Source organism: Muntiacus reevesi, chromosome 4 (assembly GCF_963930625.1).
Source record: "Muntiacus reevesi chromosome 4, mMunRee1.1, whole genome shotgun sequence".
NCBI classification, from domain to species: domain Eukaryota; kingdom Metazoa; phylum Chordata; class Mammalia; order Artiodactyla; family Cervidae; genus Muntiacus; species Muntiacus reevesi.
In genome coordinates, this window is record NC_089252.1 from 143,685,769 (window position 1) to 143,706,214 (window position 20,446).

A 20,446-nucleotide genomic window follows, 5' to 3' on the forward strand; every position below is an offset into this window, starting at 1 on the left:
GTGGCTGGGAGTAGATGAAGGAGAACAGGGAGATAGAAATTCTGCAACCTGATAGAAGATGCTCTCTGCCTCAGCCCTCAGGAGATTTAAAAAAAAACAAAGCTTTTAATTTTGTATTGGAGGTATAGCTGGTTAACCACATTGTGAAAGTTTCAGGTGAATAGCAAGGGGACTCAGCCATACATATACATGTATTCATTTTCCCCCAAACCCCCCTCCCAAGCCCTCAGGAGATTTTTGGATGCAGATCTTGCATCAGACTCGTCAGGATTCCTGTTCATGGAAAACAACCGCAGCCTGGATCTGAGTGTGTCAACTTGAAGCACGTGGCCAACCTGCTGTCAGCCTGAGGCCCTGCTGGAATTGGGTATCAGAGTGAGGCAAGTAATTGATGGTGCTGGAGGCCTCCGGAGGTGCCTGCCCAGCTGACTCATCAGGTGGGGCCCAATGGTACCATGAACCTGATGTATGGGAGTTAGGATATGCATACTGTGTTGGCTTTTTCAGGGAGCAAACCCAAGACAACACCTACTCTCCTGTCCACTGCCCTCAGGGCTGCCCCCATCCACAGGGAAGCCGTGGCCCAGGACACAGGCCATGGGAAAACTCACCAGGGTGCAGGTCAAGGGGAGGGCATGATTCCAGAGCAGCCCAGAGCTATGTGAGCTTGCACTCCCAGCTGAGGTCATTATGAGATAGACCTATTGGTCATGCCCAGGTTCTCCTCCAGGACTAGACCTCTGTCCCAATTCTAACACAAAGGTGCTCTCTGTTCTCGCCAACCAGGACGGCTATGGGGCTTTGGGCAGATGGACGGAGCCCATGCTATTTGAGGAAAGCCCTCTGGGGACTGTCCGGGGAAAGGATGAGACTGGTGTCCTCTCAAGGAGCTGGTGACTGCCTCCTTTTCAAACTGCTGAGCCCTGGGAAATGTCAGCATCTGTCCACCAGGTCAGCATCCTCAGGGAGGCAGTGATCAAGCTCATCTACTAGGGAAGACACATTTCTTACCAGCTGTCAGAGCCTCTTCCCTAAGAACCATCACCTTGCCTTTCTTGGCCTCACCAGCGTGAAGACCTGGAGCTGGCAGCCGATATAGGGAGATCCCAAAGTGGACAAAGGGAACAATGGGCCAAGTTAACAGAGCTGCTGAGGAACCAGTCCTCTCAAAATGACAGGAAGACAGCCTGGCAAGAAGGGGTGATCTTCACCAAGCAGGCTGTGCCCACCCTGAGAGGCCAGGCCCCAGGGTGGAGCAGGCATGGCTTGATGGCTTGCTCTCATCAAATAGGAAGCCGAGACTGGGCCTGTTCCAGCCCTGGTTTTCTCTGACCTCAGCCAGTGGGCGAACTTCTGTACCTGTCAGTCTGCACCAGGCCTGGTCCCTGCTGAGCCCTGGGCAATGGGAGGAGGAGAGGTTGGGGGAAGATCAGTCTGGAGGAAGGTGAACTTAGGGACCTAATCCCTACTAAACTCCAAGCTGAGAGCAGTGGATGAAATGTGTACAGACCCTGGGGCAGAAAAACAGGCATCTGCAGAGGACTGTCTGTAGGTGGGGAATGTAGCCTAGTCCAGTGCCGGGTGGTATTAACACAACTAATGGGATGGAGAAGTAAACGAGGTGACCAGTGAGCCTGGGCAGTGGGCAGATTTTGGAGGGGAGCTGTGAGGAGCAGAATTCAGGAAGAGGAAGGGGCAGGCAGGGCTGGGTGGAGGAGGCAGGGAAGATGTCTTAAAGTTGTGGGAGGGTAGCTGAAGAATTGATGCTTTTGAACTGTGGTGTTGGAGAAGACTCTTGAGAATCCCTTGGACTGCAAGGAGATCCAACCAGTCCATCCTAAAGGAGATCAGTCCTGGGTGTTCATTGGAAGGACTGATGCTGAAGCTGAAACTCCAGTACTTTGGCCACCTCATGCGAAGTGTTGACTCATTGGAAAAGACCCTGATGCTGGGAGGGATTGGGGGCAGGAAGAGAAGGGGATGACGGAGGATGAGATGGCTGGATGGCGTCACTGACTCGATGGACATAAGCTTGAGTAAACTCTGGGAGTTGGTGATGGGCAGGTAGGCTTGGCATGCTGCGATTCATGGGGTCGCAAAGAGTTGGATATAACTGAGTGACTGAACTGAACTGAACTGAACCGAACCTGGATGTGGAGGATATGGGGTAGATTCCCTTGGTCAAAGCAGAATTTGGATAGCAATGGGATATCTGTTTCCTGTTGCAACTGTAACAAATTGCCAAAACCACAGATTTTTTATTTCATGGTTCTAGAGATCAGGGTCTGAAATGAGTATCACTAGGCCAAAATCTGAGTTAAATTCACCCATTCCAGTTCATTTTAGTTTACTGATTCCTAAAATGTCAGTGTTCACTCTTGCCATCTCCTGTTTGACCACTTCCAATTTACCTTGATTTATGGACCTAACATTCTAGGTTCCTACACAATATTGTTTTTACAGCATTAGACTTTACTTTCACCACCAGACACATCCACAACTGGGAGTTGTTTTTGCTTTGGCTCAGCCTCTTCATTCCTCCTGGAGCTATTTTTCCACTCTTCTCCAGTAGCATATTGGGCACCCACCAACCTGGGGAGTTCATCTTTCAGTGTCCTATCTTTTTGCCTTTCATACTGTTCATGAGGTTCTCAAAGCAAGAATGCTGAAGTGGTTTGCCATTCCCCTCTCCAGTGGACCACGTTTTGTCAGAACTCTCCACTATGACCTGTCTATCTTGGGCTAAAATCAGGATATTGGCAGGGCTGCATGTCTCCTGGAGGTTTGAGAAGAGACTGTTTATTTTTTGCAAAGGCAGCCACAGTCCTTGGCTTCTTCAGAGTTGGCAATAGTAGTCAAGTTCTCGCTTGACATCACTCTGACCTCTTCCCTCTCCTGCCTCCTTCCTCCACATTTAAGGGCCTTTGGGATTACGTTGGACCAACCTAGATAATTTAGGATAGTTGTTGTCATTGTTTAATCGCTAAATCGTGTCCAACTCTTTGTGACCCCATGAACACCAGGCTTCCCTGTCCTTCACTGTCTTCTGCAGTTTGCTCAAACTCATGTCCATTGAGTCAGTGATGCCATCCAACTATCTCATCCTCCGTCAGCCCCTTCTCCTCCTGCCCTCAATTTTTCCAGCATCAGAGTCTTTTCCAATGAGTCAGCTCTTCACATCAAGTGACCAAATATTGGAGCTTCAGCTTCAGCATCAGTTCTTCCAGTGAATATTCAGGGTTGATTTCCTTTAGGATTGACTGGTTTGCTCTCAAGAGTCTTCTCCATCACTTCTCCAGTGTTTCTCCAGCTTGAAAGTATCAATTCTTTGGCAACAATTTTAAGGTCAGCTGATCAACAACCTTAATTCCTTCTACACCTTAATTTACCTTTTCCATGTAGATCACCATATTCACAGGTTCTGGGGATTAGGTCATGGACAGCTTTGGGTGCCTTTGTTCTGCCCACCATAGATAGTAGGAGGGATGATGAGGAAAGAGGACCCAGAGGAATGTGGAGGTGAGTTTAAGGCCAAGAAGCTACTTTATGTTCTTAAGCAAAAGAAGGCCATGCTTCACTGAGGGACTGGGGCTAACCTCTGTTCAAAGGGTTATCCTGAGTTCATTTTCCAGACTCAGAACAATGGAGTCACGTTCTGGCTGATGGCTTGCAGACCATAATGTGTTATTGTTCTCTGCTGATGGCAGTATCCCAACCTGAAGGAGGTCATGGCTGGCGCCAAAGTGAGGGGGCCCAACCCTCGGGGATGCCCAGGTTAGCTGGAGGCTTCCCAAGAGGCTGGATAGGTCATGGCATTCCGGCTGTGAGGCATGGACAGCTGCTGAGTGTCTCCTCTGCTCTGAATGGTGAGGTTGCTCCTTCTGGGCAGGGCTGAAGGGTGAGGGGGCCAACAGGTAGGACAAGTCTTTAGGGCAATCAGTCTCAGGAACCAGCTGGGACTCTTGGGCTGCTTAGGAGGGAAGCAGAGCATAGTGGAGGCAGGGATAGGGTCATCGTGAAAGAAGCTTTTGTTCATTCCTTGGCACATACCATGCCTGGGGAGGTGATGGATCAGTGGAGAACACGGAGGCCTATAGGTCCAGACAGTTGAGAATTTCCATCTTGTTGGGGCATTGTGGTGTTGATGGCTCTAATGGTTCCTCCAGAATTTTCTCATGGGTAGGGCTTGAAGTTTAGAAACTATGATCTAGTTAGAGAGAGGCAATGGTATGGCAGACCTGTCTCAGAGTTGGTTTGCCTGGGAGCACATGGTTTTATATTTAGGTGGTATGTTTTTCTCTGGGGGGCCCTGTCTGAGAGTCTTGGCTTTGGAGCTTCAGGGGTGGGAGAGATGAGAAAGATGAGAAAGGAAAGGAAAAGGTGAAGGTTGAATCAAGACACCAGTCCACACATGAGGTTGTCAGACATGTCTGGGCCCTCTGGAAGAGACTCCGCTAGAGGCCTGTGAGCCTTTGTCTAGTGTCTGGTGCTAGGGAAGTAGGCAGAGGAGCAGCAGTAGGCGAGAAGTGTGGCAGTAGGCCAAGCTTCATCCCTAGGAGCATTGTATAGCGTGATCCCAACTCACTGGAACCTTGCCCCGGGGTCCCAGCTGCTCTACCCCAGGTTCTGACAGCCCAGAGAGGGGAAGGGTCTCCCCAAGGATTCACTCCTCTATCATCCCTATCACCATTCAAGGCTAGAGCTTCTCCCTAGGGGTTGCTGGAAGATGCTGAGAAAACTGACTGCCAAGTCATCTAGCAAACTTCTAAGGCCCTCTGTGTTTGCTGTCCTCATAGGCTGGCTGGGGACCAGAGTCTCAGCTAAAGGCCTCCTCTTCAGGGTCAAGTCAGGGTCATGGGCCAACAACCTGAGTATCCACAATGGTGAGGACACACACTTGTCTCAGTTCCTATCTAGGCTCTGTCTCTTACCATTTACTTAACTCCTCTGAGCCTCAGTTTCCTTATCTGAAAAATAGGGATAATGAATATAGTCCTATCTCCTGGGGTGAATGAGGATTAAGTAAATTGATATCTCCAGAACCATGCTAGGCACACTGTCAGTGCTCTATAAGTGTGGCTGTTGTTACTGTCTTTTATCATGCCACAAAGTACATCCTGGGCACTGATCCAACCTATATCTTGAGCTGCTTTAGGATCATGGAGTTTCAGAGAGACACCCCCTCTAGCAATCATCAGATATGTCTCTCCGATTTGGAAGAGACTGTCTGAGAAAGCATCTGGGTCTTTGCCTCATGTTTCGTGGGAGAGAGAGACAGAGCCAGCACTCATCATAGCTACCCCTCTTAGCATGAAAGCAGGGAAGTGGGTAGCTTGTGAGGGTGTGGATGGATGCCTCTGGCTGGGGAACAGAGTTGAGACCGAACAGCCATGGGTAACTAGGGGAGGGTGATTGGAGTGGGGAGCCCTTGAATATATTTCAGAGGATACAATTTGTCTAGAGGCAGCGGAGAGCACAGTGGGGCTCTGAACACCGGCACACAGGAGTGATGTGTGAATTCTCACTCAGCAGAAGGAGGGGGTGGGGAGAGAGGAGAGAAAGGGCGTCCCATCAACCATTCCTCCTCTTCTCATCTGTGGTCAGAACCACAGCCTGTGGGACCTGGGAGCCTGGCACAGGCAAGGGCCCTGGGGAAGGGCTCCCATGCTGACTTCGGCTGAGGCTGGTCTTGCCCTGGAAAGGTGGGTCAATGTCAGAAGCTGTCAGGGCGCTGGATGGGACTGAGGTGGAAAGCAGTAAAACTGCATCACCCATAAGCAGTCATTGGTCAGCACCCCCTGATACACACACACCTCCTTCCACACGGGCCAGGGGAAGTGGCTCTCTGAAGGGGATCAAGACATGCAGCTTTGAGTGCGGTGTGCGTGGGCTCTTTCTGGGGTGCTGGCAAGGCAGTGCTGGCCTGAGCACATCCTGGCTTGGCCCTGGCTCTGACCGTAGCAGGATGATGGGTTCCAGGTTGGGATCCCCCTGCTCTGCACTCAGCTTTCTTGTCTAGGAATGGATCACTGGTAAACATCTGGGTGTGACTGGGCAGGGGGGGGATTGGGGTAGGAATCAGAGTCAGAAGATGCCCACAGGCAAGTCTGGCCAAGGCTTCCCTGCGACAGCTTGTGGGAACTGAGTTTTCCTGAAGCCAGGTCAGGCAGGATTCCCTAACCCTGCTGTGGCATGGACACTCCTGTCACCAGGCAAGTGGTGTGGGTTAACCATCCTGGGCCTGGCAGGACTCAGGCTTGTCCTTAGAGCCTGTGTGTCCGTCATGGGCCTGTTGTGTTCATGGTTGTACCCCCTTCTGTAGGCTAGTGCATGGCATCCCCACGACTGCTCTAAACACATGTGCTGGATGAAGAAACGATCAAATGACTGGTGCACATGTTCCTGCGCTCTTTTCTCAAGTATCTTGACACGGTGTCTCTCTTGGCAAAATTAACCCGTTTTCACAAGCCCTGGACAGTGCCTATTGGTCCGTGGAGAGTGAGCAAGACCAGCAGTTTGTGTGCATAGGGAATGTGAAGGAACTGAGGATGCGTGCAGAGGGTGCAACTGGGCTGGGAAGGCGTCCATTTGCCCCCGGGACTGTCCAATCTCCAGGTGTGTTTCTGAAACCAGCCCTGGGAGGAATGACATCTCCAGCCTCTGCACTGTTGTCTCTTTTTCTTCCCCCAAATCATATCATCACCATCTGTACTCACGCCCCAGTGATGGGAGCTCAACACCTTGGAGATGGAAACAAAGACTCAGTTCCTGCACCTGGGCCTCTGTCCTTAGGATGAGGAAGCCATCCACCAAGCAACTCTCATTGCCACCTCTATCTTTCCATCTCTGGGTGACAAGCTTCTAGTATGCTGGGGGTAGAAAGAAGCACGGGGGGAAAAAGCCATGGGAGAGGTTAAGGGTGTGAAAAAGTTTCCCAGCATGCCTCTGACCCCATAAGGATAGAAGCCTGGTATGAATGAATCATGTCCCCATCTCTTCAACGTAGAGAAAGTCTGCACACTCCCAGAGGATCGGGTATACCCACACCCATGTGTAAGGAACAAAGCAAAGGCCAAAAAAATGGTAAAAGCCCTTCTTTGCAATTTTAGATTCACTGATGCAGAGTTTGTAGGACAGTGTCTGATGTACAGTAATTTTTATGAGTGTTTATTAAAAGAAAAATAAAGTCTCCCTCCATGAGAAAGCAAAACCCAGAGGTTTTTCCTGCTTATCCCTTTTTTAGTCCCTCTGACTAATTAAAGTATTTGTTGATTTCCAGCCCATAGTTTCAATCAACCAAGGGGGATTTTCAAAGGCTTTGGTATGCCATTGGCAAAACACCCTTCCAATGAAGGAAGAACATTCCACAGACCTGCAGGGACCTGTCGGAGGGAGGCTGAGAGCTCTGTTGTGTGGCTCTCACCCCACAAGAGCCAATCTCTCACTCAGTCTGAAAGGTGGGGGCTGAGGCTGCTCCCCACAACCCCCTGCATGCGGGCCCCACCCTTCCTGCCAATCCCGGCCAGCTTCAAATTACAATTCCTCCTCCAGTGAGCGAAGACCCTTTTTCTGCTGCTTCTCCCAGCACCAGTGAGCGAAGCCGAGGTGAGATGTTAGGCTTCCTGTCCTGGGTTCCAGCAATTCAAAGGCTGGATTAAGACCAAGGCCCAGCACAGGGTGGGGCCGTGGGCTTTTGTACCCATGCTGGGACCCACAATTTGTGTTCAGGTCCAAAGGCCCCCTTGTCACCATGATCCAAATAATGGCAACAGGGTACCCCTCTACAGCTGCTTCAAAGCCAAGAGAGACTGGTTCCTTTTCTAGTATATTTTTGCATTTCTACCTGGGCCTCTTCTCAGATGTGGGCTCTGGAGAGTCCTAGAGAGGCAGGGTGGCACTTGAAGCATCACAAGGCAGCCGCCACCAGGGGTGGTCATGTGGGGAGGGATGAAGGATCCTCCTCATCCCACTGTCCACAGAGGGGCATCTCTTCTCTGCCCCTGCAGTTCTGAAAATCCTGAATCTGAGATCAAAGCTGGGACCCAGAGTTCCCGCCGACTTTGGGTGGAGGCAGGAGAATTCTTCCCTCAGTTCCTCCCCGAGGCTAGGGCTTTGTAGGGAGTTGCGAAGGCTGGCTCTGGGCTCCGTCCGCCCTTCCCCATCTTGCTGGATCTGGCTCCAAGCACTCTCGGATGAGGCTGCCAACCGTCATCCAATGAATAGATGACTCATGCCTCAACCATTGTTCCCCACTCTTTGTGCTGAATATGCATGGGATAGAAGGTTCTCAAAAATGGGGACACTGCCTCTTTCTTTCTCTCCTGGAGGGGGACGTGGGGGCTGGGGCTGAGGGCGGGAGGCGGGGGATGAAGGGAAGTCCAAGGAATGAAGAGTCATGAACTCTGTCCTCAGAGGATGCCCAGGCTAAAGAAGATAAGAGATCTACTCTCTGGACAGGAAGCCAGGGACAGAAGTGTGTGGACAGGACCCTGAGACTCAGGATGGGGCTGGGGAGGGCCTTCCACAATGACCTAGGGAAGGGAGATGACTTTACGTCTGTCAAATCAATTCAGAACTGTTTGCTGGGCAGTACTGGTGTCCCCAGCTGGGCTGAGTGTGTGGCGATGCCAAGGCAAGCCAGATGTGCTCCCTAAACTGGGGGAGTCTATTGTCTGGGGAGACCTGCAGGCCATATGCAAAATCATTTCCCATTAAATTCATCCATCACATGGTCTTCTATGAAAGGCACCCAAAGAGTGGTGGGGGCCCCATGAAGGTAGCCCTGGGCTGGGATCATGGGATTTGCCTAGTCCTTGTTCCACTGTCACCTGGACCAATCCTACTCCCTGCCTGGTGTGTGAGATGTGTCCCTGCGGATGAAATGCTGCACATATTCTGTGCTCTCAGACCTCGTGAGGATGGACAGGGCAGTCACCCCCGTCCCCCTCTGACACAGAGACCAGCAGGGCCAGCCACTGCAGTTCCCTCAGTCTTGCACTCATCTCTTGCTGGAAAATGATGCCTGGAGAAGCTAATTACTATGTCCTGCCAAGCCTCGATAACTCTCTCTGTAGATGCCTGCAGAGAGGCTCAGGGAGCTCTGTGTAATCTCCCTCTTCCTGCCAGGCTGAAATTCCAGGCTGGGGTGGGACTCTCCCGCACTGCAGTGATGCTGGTCCCTGGTTCCCCAGGGGAGCACCTCCACTCTGGCATTGTGGGGGTGGAGGGAAAGGGGTGGTGCGGGGGCGGCCTTGTCTGCTCGGGGGAGAATTCCCACACAGAGAGGTGCTTTTTCCCCAGCGAGGCACCCAAACACGCCCGACCACATTGATTTGCCACCCACACCCTTTTGGTCCCTGGCATCTGAATCTGAACTTGGCACACTCCAGCCCTTCTCAGACTGGCCAGAATGCATTCCTGTTCCCCCAAGTCCTTCTCCTTCCTGGACAAGGAGGAATGGAGAGAAAAGAATGTCCCAGTGTCTTGGGAGGGTGGGGCTTCCTCAAGGGCAGCGGAGACTAGACTCAGGTCGTGTGGGGGGGGGGGAGGGGGCGGAGTGGGGGGATGGGGGGGCGGGGAGTAGGAGGGACCATGTCTGGTGGTGACTTCCAGGGGAGAGAGAGGACTCATGCTAGGAGTTCCCAGATAGCCACTGCTGTTCTGTCGGGGAATGAGGGTCTACCCCTATGTCTCAGGGACCCCAAGATACCCATGTTTGTTCCGTGAGAGGCAAGTGCGAAATTGGCAAGCTCTGTAAAAGTCACCTTTCAGTGCCTCAGGAATTCTGTAGGGAGGGAGGCAACAAAACCTCATTCATTGCCCAAGACTTATAAGGCCAACTCTGGCCATTGATCTGTCTGTCTGTCTGTCTGGATTTACCTGGCCACTGCTGTTTTCTCATCACAGCCTCAGGTGAACAATCGCCTCTTGGCTGATCCCCAGTGGCTCCGAGTCATTTTCTCACAGACGAGGCTGCCTTGTGGCTGCCTGCAGGCCCTGACTAGAGATTCCTAAGCCATGGCGGGGTCCTTATTCCTTTACTCATGAGAACAGAACCGCTCAGTCCCACGGCTTCAAATCCATCCCTACCCTACCCCTGCCTCCAGCCCTAGCTTAGGGATCACCCCTACCCCAGCAACTCTTAATGACCCAAGCACTGCCTGAGATTCCTATTTCTGTTCTGACAAGGCAGATACAAGGCCCCACTCAGATCTGTAGCCAAAAAGAGTGGGTGTAATTTAAGACAGAAATTTGTAAAAACCCAACCTTTTCCTCCATCTAATTCCATAGCCCACCTGGACAAGCTTTGCAGAGAGGACTAACTGGGAGCTGGGCTGAGGGTGCTTCCTAAAACAACTGGCAGATAGTCAGGCCAGCTGCCTGGTTACCCAAACCTGTCCCTTCTAGCCTCTCTGGCAGGATGATCCATAGATTTAGAACTCCTTTTCCATCTCCCTGGCCCTGAAGGAGGGTTCAGGCTGGAGCTGAGAGAAAGCCTAGCAATTCCCGCTGCTTGGAACGGGGTGGTTCGCCGTTATAACAGGCTGGCCGACTCTCGACATGTTCCTGACGAGATTAGGAACTTCTGCAGGTATGTGTTTGTGGCAGCCTTCAGCCTGTATCAACAGATACGATGACTCATTTCTTCCCTAGTGGAATCACCAAGGGCTTGCTGGAACACACCTGGGGGGCCGGGCAGCGGGCAGAGCAGTTCCCCCTGAAGAGAGACGTGACTGCCAGGAGGAGGCACAGGATTCTGGGGGAGGGATTGATGGCAGGGGTCCTGGGTTTGCTAAGCCCCCTCTGGGGCCTGCATGGGCCAAAGGGCAAGGAAAAAGTTCAATGCTGCAGAAAAGGCTGAATTAGGAGGCGTTGTGGTGAGATGGGTCTGTCCCTGCAGAGAGCAAAGTGGGATAGACCGGGGGCTGAGGGTGTCCCACAGTCTCTGTTTCTGGAACTTGGTTCTTGGGGAGACTTTCTGACCCAAACCTTGCAGGAGAATCTGCCCAGCGGACTCTGGTGTGACTGTGCCTCCTCTAAGAAACGGAGTTTTGCAGGAAATGATGGAAGTCTATTTTCCTCTCTGGCACCGAGTTCAGGCCACAGCTGGCTTTCCAAGGGCTGAAGTCCCTGAAGCAAGCTCTCCCTAGAGGAGTAAGCAGAGCAGACCACTGCCAGTGGGGGACTTGCTCTGCATCCCGTTTGTGGACAGTGTGCAATGTGCTGCGATGTTTGATGACATCCCTGGTCCTGGAAGGCTCCTTCAGGACCTTGGCCACATGCCCCCTTGCTTCCCAGCACCCTTCTTTGGGCTACTCACAGCCCTAGGCCCCAGCCGTAAAGAAAGATTTGCTGGCAGCATGGCCTATTTGCTGCCAAGACATCAGGGCTGCGAGGCAAGTTTATCCCTAGCTGAGCAGAGCCTGCCAGGAAGACAGCGTTTGCACCCCACACCGCTGCGCAGGTGTGTCGGTGAGCTCACAGCTGCCCCCCAGGCATGCCCAGCCCACTTAATCATTCACAGCTCGACAACTCTCCCGCCCAACCCAGGTCTAGAGGATAAAAGCAGGGCTTGCGGCTCCCAGGTAACAGAGCCGCCTTCTGCGTCCTGTCCCGCTCTGCTCCTTCTCTCCAGCACCTCCTGACCGCTAGTTCCCGCTACTCTTAACTCCGCTAGGAGCCAGCCATCATGTCTCGCCAGTCAACCGTGTCTTTCCGGAGCGGGGGCAGCCGCAGCTTCAGCACTGCCTCTGCCATCACTCCGTCCGTCTCCCGCACCAGTTTCACCTCCGTGTCCCGGTCTGGGGGTGGCGGCGGTGGCGGCTTTGGCAGGGTCAGCCTCGGGGGTGCTTACGGTGCCGGTGGCTTTGGCAGCCGGAGCCTCTACAACCTGGGGGGCTCCAAGAGGATTTCCATCAGTGCCAGCGGAGGTGGCTTCAGGAACCGATTTGGTGCTGGTGCTGGAGGCGGCTATGGCTTTGGAGGTGGAGCCGGGAGCGGATTTGGTTTTGGCGGTGGAGCTGGCGGTGGTGGCTTTGGGCTCGGTGGTGGAGCTGGCTTCGGAGGTGGCTTCGGTGGTGCTGGCTTCCCTGTGTGCCCCCCTGGAGGCATCCAAGAGGTGACCGTCAACCAGAGTCTCCTGACTCCCCTCAACCTGCAAATCGACCCCACCATCCAGCGGGTGAGGACTGAGGAGCGGGAGCAGATCAAGACCCTCAACAACAAGTTTGCCTCCTTCATCGACAAGGTGAGAACTGATTCTTGGTGGAAAACCACCATGAGTGTGGGATATGTGCTGAAGGAAGTGGGAAGAGGGGAGATTTCCTGACCTTGTACCAATATCTTTCCATGTTTTTCTCTTTGTTTCTGTATCCTGTATTTGTGGCCCACTTTCTTAATTAGACTGGCAGCTTGGAAGAGAGGGTTTTAATTCATCCCCTTCAGAGCTGACCCCCCCGAAGGCTCTTTGCTGGCTGTTGGGAAGAGAGATGCATTCTGTGCTCCATGTAACGGGTCTGATTGCATAGAAAGGTGGATGAGTTCACTGGACAGTAGCCTGAGTGTCTTTACAGCCACCCTGCCCTGGGCCACTCTTTGCCCAGCCACGGCCCTGAATTTGTGCCCTGAATAAGTGTCCTGTCTGTCCTAGAAGAGTGAGTTTAGATGCTTCACTCTGGACCTGTCCTCTTCGGCCCAGGTCCAAGTACTGCCCATGCGAAGATTTAGTGGGACAGCATGAGAAGGGAGGAAAACTGGAAAGTTGATCATTGAAACATGAAATTCAGATGTCTCCATCTTCAAACTCTGCCCCCTCCAGGTGCGGTTCCTGGAGCAGCAGAACAAGGTCCTGGACACCAAGTGGACCCTGCTGCAGGAACAGGGTACCAAGACCGTGAGGCAGAACCTGGAGCCTTTGTTTGAGCAGTACATCAACAACCTCAGGAGGCAGCTGGATAGTATCGTTGGGGAGAGAGGCCGCCTGGACTCGGAGCTCAGGAACATGCAGGACTTGGTGGAGGACTTCAAGAACAAGTGAGCTGGGGTAGAATGGAGACAGGGCGAGTCTTTGCACCAGATATACTTTATAACCAGACCACTGCTTATGCCTTTCCCAAGGACTGAAAGCAGATACATTTCACGGACATCTAAAGTGCTGGGGAAAAAATCATGTCCACGTTTAGAAAGTTCTAGCTGCAAGCTCAGTCCCTCTGCAAGATACTTAGCCTCCAGTCAGAGTAACAAGCCCAGGGCTCTTGGCATGACCTGGTGAAAAAAGCAGTCATGTAATCCTTGCTTTGGGGGACCTTCCTCCCCAATACACTCAAAGTACACAACATGGACTTTTTGATGGATTCCCCTCAAAGCAGGAACTGATGATATAACCTAGGTTGGTCTAAGGACTAAACAATTTCTTTAGTCCTTATGAACCAGCAGCTGGGCTGCTAGTTTTTTGTTTTTCAAAGGCTGTGAAAGCTGAAAAATAAAGCACTAGAGAAATGGACTAGATGTGGAATTTGAATGAAGCCGTATAGTTTTTCTACAGGAATGTTCCTGAAGTGACTGAATCACAGCATTAATAGAATAGATATCTGCTAGGCAATTACAGAGAAAGCAGAGTCCTAATGGGTAGGGAGCTTGCCCAAATGTTCTTGCTCCTGGTGTCCCTCCCTCTCTGTCCATACGATGTGAGAGGCCTCTTCCAGTGGGAAGGTAGGCTCACAGTTGACCATGTGCAGTATAGGCCCTAGGCCTCATCCTCTGATAAGCACTTCCCATTCCTTTTTGCCACCAGGTATGAAGATGAAATCAACAAGCGTACCACTGCCGAGAATGAGTTTGTGATGCTGAAGAAGGTATGTGGGTAGCAGAGAAACTGTCTCCTGTGGTTATGCTCATTTAAGGTGTTGTTCATTTAAGTCAGGGTGGAAATGGGGTGCGGTGCCAACCATCCATGTTTGTCTAGGATGTGGATGCTGCCTACATGAACAAAGTGGAACTAGAGGCCAAGGTCGATGCACTGATGGACGAGATCAACTTCATGAAGATGTTCTTTGATGCGGTAAGAAATGTCCCCTGTTCAGGAGCCAGAGAGATGGTCACTGGGACATCACCAGGGATTAGGGTCTCTAGGATTAAGTGACTTTCAGTGGTTCCTATGGCATGGGCACATATTTGTTTTTTCTACTCTTTCAGTACTATTCACACTTTATTACTTAATAAAGCTAATTCTCTCTCTTTTTTTTAAGTCAAATTTAAAGCAAAAGACCTCTACAATAATCAGTCTGCAGAGTGAGATTTAGAGTGAGTTATTAGAAGCCCAGGTATACTTTTCCTGGCCATCTCCCCTTTCTGGAATACCATCCTGTCTCTGCTAACTCCCAGCATGGCAAACCACACCATCAGGTTCTTTTCAGATCAGTTTTGACCTAAGAGTCAAGTCTGAGAGGTTACATGGTAGAGGTTTCTTGATGTTCAGAGTTATTAAATTTAAAATATAGATTTAGTAGTGATTTAAATTATTTATTATCTGACCTGAGTTTTTCATTAATAGGTAGGAGGTTATTATTTTTTTTTCTCAAGTTGACATAGGACAATGAATAGAAGATTTGAATGGAATGATGTTAAATAAAATGGACTCGCATGATTGACTTCAAATCTCCCTGTAGGAGCTGTCCCAGATGCAGACACACGTCTCAGACACATCCGTGGTCCTGTCCATGGACAACAACCGCAGCCTGGACTTGGACAGCATCATTGCTGAGGTCAAGGCCCAGTACGAGGATATCGCCAACCGCAGCCGCACAGAAGCTGAGTCCTGGTACCAGACCAAGGTGGGTGCTGTGGCCAAGTGTCCCGAATGAGGGAAGGACACACGTTGAGGATTCCAGGCCTTGACCAAAGGCTAAGGATGGGGCTCCTGAGACCTGCTGAGGCCTATTGGGAGGAGTTATGAGACATGCATACATCTGCCACATAAATTCTGCCACCTTAAAGAGACTCTCACTGAGTTTCACACCAGTGTCTACAGAAAAGCAAAGGGGCTAAAGAGGAAACTATCTAAGACCAGCTCCAGGATCCCAAAAACTATGCCACTTACCACCTTGTGGTAGCTCCTACCGGTGAACTTGGGGAAGTGTTTCCACCTTCGTGTAATGGACTCTTTCTTCTTTTCCATTGGCATCAGTATGAGGAGCTGCAGCAGACTGCAGGTCGCCATGGCGATGATCTCCGTAACACCAAGCATGAGATCTCTGAGATGAACAGGATGATCCAGAGGCTGAGATCCGAGATCGACAACGTTAAGAAACAGGTAGGGAAAGAAGACAGGGAAGGAGCTTGAGTTCTTAAAGGGGAACCGACTTTGTTTTGCTTTCTAAACATACACACACAGAGATGGAGCAGGTACCAGCACTTCAGTGTTCCACCATCCACAGTGACCAGGGCAAATGTGCTGGTTTCTCTCTGCAATCTCAGCAAGAGACACCTTAGGCCCAGGTGAGCCTCTGCAGTGTCCCCACCCTTCCTTCTTTCCCCTCTAGTGTGCCAACCTGCAGAACGCCATCGCTGATGCTGAGCAGCGTGGGGAGCTGGCCCTCAAGGATGCCAGGAGCAAGCTGGCAGAGCTCGAGGACGCCCTACAGAAGGCCAAGCAGGACATGGCACGTCTGCTGAGGGAGTACCAGGAGCTGATGAACACCAAGCTGGCCCTGGACGTGGAGATCGCCACCTACAGGAAGCTGCTGGAGGGCGAGGAGTGCAGGTGGGTGACACAGCTGACATCGCGAATCCACAGTGGCCTCACGTTTGATAAAGTAGAGCTTCTACTCCACTACCGGGTGTCAAAACACACACACAGGTGGCCACTACCTTGTACCTGATGATTATCCATCATGAATCCAATGATCCGATCCAGCCCAATCTGACACGTGAACATACAGCTGACCTACACAATGTGACCTCAACTCACTTTTCTGACCCCCCCACCAGTATTCTTCGATGCTGCCTCTCCTTCAAACAACTAAGCAACCCCACACACGTCTTTCTCATTCTTCAAGTGCTTCTTCCTTCAGGAAGCCTTTCATGATTACTCCAGTTGAGTTAAACTCATCTGCCTTTGGATTCTCAAACGACTGCATTTTCTTCCGTCTTCTGATACTGCCCATTGCCTACTTCCTCCTTGACGTATTTCTGTCCAAGCCAAGTCTTCTCACAGGATGTAGCTCCTATAAGGCAACAACTGCTTCATACATATGCACAGTTCACACAGTCTCTTCCTCACATTTTCCATGTAATGGGTAGTGGAGAGTGTGAATTATAATCTTCCTTTGATAACCTGTGCCTAGGTTGAGACCTATTCCTTTGGGAAGTCTCCCCAGAGAGCTGTCTCTTTCTCTAATTTAAGCAGTTTTTCAGGCATGCAGTCTCCTAGCTCAGAGAACAAGCTCTAAACATGACTATGGGAGTTATCACATAGACTACTGCTGTCTTTTGGGGGGATTTTAACTCTTATTTCAATTTTTCCCTTTCAGACTGAGTGGAGAAGGAGTTGGACCAGTCAACATCTGTAAGTAACTTTGAACAGACATTAACAATGATGACAATACAGGGTATTTGGTGAGACTCAGAGTCCTGCTGTTTCTAGCTACCAGACACACCCATCTCCCAAATGGTTGTTTAATATACTTAGTGAGAAGCAGGTGGTGCAGGGACAAAAACACAGGTTGAGACAGGAAGCAACAGGACTCATGTCTTATCTCCTAAAGGGTGGGCCCTATATCTTACCCATCTTGGACTCTGTCCCCCAGCCTTGCCCTGATCCCCATTCCCTTGGGTGACTTAGCACCGTCCCTTGCTTATTGTGTTCACCAGCTTTCTATTAGGGAGCTTCACTAAATGACTTAGTTCTTCTGGGCTTCATCTGCAGCTGTCTAAAAGGGGCCATGTATATTGCTCACAGCAGCAGGATCAAAGAAATTAGATGCATATTACCAATCTGCCAGACTGGTCTCACAAAGTTTTTCCCTCCTTTCTCTGCAGCTGTCGTCACAAACACCGTTTCCTCAGGCTACGGTGGTGGCAGTGGCTTTGGCGGCGGCCTGGGCGGTGGCCTCGGCGGTGGCCTCGGCGGAGGCCTGGGCGGAGGTCTGGGCGGTGGTCTTGGCGGAGGCGGCAGCAGTGGCAGCTTCTACTCCAGCAGCAGCGGGGGTGTTGGCCTAGGCGGTGGGCTCAGTGTCGGGGGCTCTGGCTTCAGTGCAAGCAGTGGCCGGAGCTTGGGCTTTGGCAGTGGTGGGGGCAGCAGCTCCAGCGTCAAATTTGTCTCCACCACCTCCTCTTCTCGGAAGAGCTTCAAGAGCTAAGAGCCTGCAGCAAGTCACTGCCTCCCAAGCCCAGCAGCCGGCCGTGGCATCCATCTCTTCTAGGTGGTGTCTCAAGCCAAGTTTTCTCCTTTTCTGGAGTCTAGTCAACGAAGCCTATCGCAGACCCACATTCTTTGGTTCCTGGAAGGCCCAACCCCCAGTCTCTAGCCTGCTGTGTCCCGATTCTATGCTCTGCTCCCAAACAGCCTTTGAGTCTCTATAGCCTGGTCCTCGGTGACAGAAGAATCCAATGTTTTCCAGTATCTAAACCATCAAAACGGTGTCCTCACCCCAATCCCATCTGGTCTGACTATCTCCAGAATGTGTTCAATAAAATGCTTTCATAATATAAACTGTTGGGAAGGACTGTTTTTTCAAGATCTACACCCAACCTAGATATTCACTGAGGGTCCATCTGTCCAGATGTGATTGGTTCGTTTGATTCACAGGGGGACAGAATGGCCTTGAAAGGAAAGTAACCATTGTGGGTGGTCCAGAGACTCCAGGAGGCACGAGAAGGGGATGCTAAAGCCTCTAGGATGAAGGACTCTCTGGAGGGCGTGAAGGGGAAGCTTCCTTGACTTGTAGCTTGTATAAATTGTAGAGCTGTTTGTTGGAGGGGGGCCCATTCAAGGTGGGCTGATTTTGCACAATGGCTTAAGTCAAATTTGTAAATGAATAATTTGTTGCCTTGAAGCTTCCAAAAGGTATATAGATACCTTTTATAGATGTTGGTCCTATTCTAATAATGTGGGTGCTTACGGGGTCAGTAGTTTATAGTTCCTTAACAGTGTCAGGGATGCAGGGGCCCTCGGATTAGCAAATAATTTCAGGAATTTAATGGAGGTGGGAAGAATTTGCACTATGTGTGGGATCATGGCCCATCCTCTTTTCATGAGCTTGTCTTTGTGATCCTAAATGAGGGTGTTTAATGAATCTCTTCGAACAGGAATTCATCAGTGCAATGTCATGCCTGTGCTTCTGGTATGCATTTAAGATCTTGCCTGCAAAGACTGTGTGTGATGGCAGGGTTGCTGAGATACCCCACCAGCATGTGGAGGGAGATGGATTGTGCCCCTTCAGAGATAAAAGCACTGTGACAAAGTGCTGTTGCAATGGGCACTGAACAGAACATTTATCAGCCAAATACGCAAGAGTGAAATATTTACCACTTGCTGATTGAACAGAGCCAACAATTTCAGAAATATTGGGTAGCGACCTTAACGGGTATGACAATGGGATTAGGATTTTCGATTAGGATTTTGGTAACTCACTGTGAGGCATCTTTATTCTTCTCAAGTTTAAAAATAGGCCAAACTGAGTTGTTGAATGGAGAAACAGCGGGCATAGTCACCCTTTCTCTAAATATATTCCTTATAATGGGTTTCAGTTTTGGAAGGCCCTGTTTTCATTTACACTGGAGCATATTAACTATACCCAAAAGTCAATGGAGTGCTATTGTGACAAGCCAATTTTTACATGTCAGGACTTAATTTAATTTTAGTGTGTTGTTCATTGGATCAGTAGTCCATGACTACTGTGAGATATATTGGGGGCGGGGAGCAATGAGTGGGTAAGATCATGTGAAATTGAGGCAAGTCAGTAGTTCTGATAATTAAGGTGAGGTGTACTTGTTTGCTCTCTCTTTGGTGTTCAATGACTTCTTCAAGATTACAGGGGAAACTTGTTTAAATTTAGTGAGATTACCAGTATAATTTGAGCTCCAGTGTGTATTAAGGCCATGAAGATTGGCCAACTGTTGTACTTCTGCAGACATTAAAGTCAATTTAGAACCTATGTGGTAGTGGTGCAGAGCCAGTACACATCCCTTTTGATCTTTTTGATGTATAAATTCTTTTTGTAAATTTTGATTTCCAATTGGATCAAAGTGTGTGTGTGTGTGTGTGTGTGTGTATTTTTGTTTGTTTCCTCCCCCTGTTTTCAGGTTTATTTCTTTCCTTGCTTCCTCACTCTGATTCTCTTCCTTCCTTCTTTCCTTCCTCCCTCTCTCCTTCCCTCTCCTCCCACTTCCTTCTTCCCTCCCTTGCCAGCCCCCTCTCTTTTCTAGGGTTACTAGATTTGCTTATGAGAGGAATTCTTGCTACCCTGCTCATATCTATAAATGTATAAGGCCTCAAATCAGTATCATCAGGGTTTGAGACTTTCCCCACAGTTGGTTTAACCCCTTACTTGTGCCACCAGGGTGCCCAATGTAATTTCCTTGGGAAAATACAATTTTGTATGTGGGGAAATACAAATGCAAAAAGAGGATTTTCTTGGCAGCAGAGGCATAGGCAGCAGCAGCAGCAGCAGCAAAGCATTTTGTAGGGTTCTTGTACACTATTTACCTTTAAGAGTGTGGTCTCAGTATGCTACAGTGTAATTGCTCTTCCACCCAATGAGTGATCACCTGATAGGATCATATATTGCATAGTCTTTCCCCTGAGTGCTTCATAGAATGCGGGCCAACGCCTGCTTAAGACACTCAAAAGTCTTCACAGGACAAGAGTCATTCCCTTGAGCTTGGCGTCAGTCATTGTTTATAAAGGAATCAAGAAACACAATTCAATATGAGACATACAGATAAGTCTGGGCTTAGACACATGACACTTTAAGGAGGGCTCCAGTCGCATAATCATCTTCAAATGACAGTGACTGAAGCTTCTGATATAGGTCAGCTAAGTCTATAACAGAGGCCGTGATAGAATTCAGTAAATGTAGCACAAAGCAATACAGCTCAAGTGCAAGCTTGACAGAAGGTGGCAACACAGCTCAAAGAGCCCACTAGCCAGAAAGCCGCAGCTCAAAGTGCACATGGCCATGCTGCAAGCCAAAACAAGAAAGGCCCCAGTGATAGCAGTCATCATCTGGACATCTTGCTCACAGCACCAGTTGTTGTGAACACCCTCACTCCAAATGTAGTTCCACTGTTGAGACTGATGATTTCACAAACACACACACAGATGGTATGAAAATGACATTACTCACATAACAGGGCTTTCTGGAAAGAGCAGGGCAGGCCTCCCAAGCGGGTTCACTATTGTTTAAAAGAGACCAGAGTGGGTTTTTTACGGTGATTAGGGATGGGG

The 20,446-nt window shown here is 50.2% G+C and overlaps 1 protein-coding gene across 3 annotated transcripts; it reads left to right on the forward strand.

The window, feature by feature from the left end:
- The first annotated feature begins 11,689 nt into the window (after positions 1-11,689).
- On the forward strand, positions 11,690-17,357 carry KRT5 (keratin 5). Of its 3 annotated transcripts, none has more exons than XM_065932075.1 (10): positions 11,690-12,247; positions 12,818-13,032; positions 13,793-13,853; positions 13,964-14,059; positions 14,667-14,831; positions 15,185-15,310; positions 15,540-15,760; positions 16,530-16,564; positions 17,038-17,100; positions 17,143-17,357. In XM_065932075.1, the coding sequence occupies exons 1-10, from the start codon at positions 11,690-11,692 to the stop codon at positions 17,355-17,357; spliced, it is 1,755 nt and encodes a 584-aa protein (XP_065788147.1). The 3 variants fall into 3 exon arrangements, with proteins under 3 accessions (XP_065788147.1, XP_065788148.1, XP_065788146.1); XM_065932076.1 differs by having other exon boundaries at positions 17,038-17,088; positions 17,131-17,357; XM_065932074.1 differs by having other exon boundaries at positions 17,038-17,357.
- Positions 17,358-20,446: the final 3,089 nt, after the last annotated feature.

What these genes read in the sequence shown, in the direction of transcription:
- KRT5 (XM_065932074.1), top strand. Translation starts at nt 11,690, where the DNA reads ATGTCTCGCCAGTCAACCGTGTCTTTCCGGAGCGGGGGCAGCCGCAGC. An exon ending in GTGGAGGACTTCAAGAACAA is followed by an intron (nt 13,033 to 13,792) that starts GTGAGCTGGGGT and finishes TTTTGCCACCAG; the next exon opens with GTATGAAGATGAAATCAACA. An exon ending in AGTCCTGGTACCAGACCAAG is followed by an intron (nt 14,832 to 15,184) that starts GTGGGTGCTGTG and finishes CATTGGCATCAG; the next exon opens with TATGAGGAGCTGCAGCAGAC.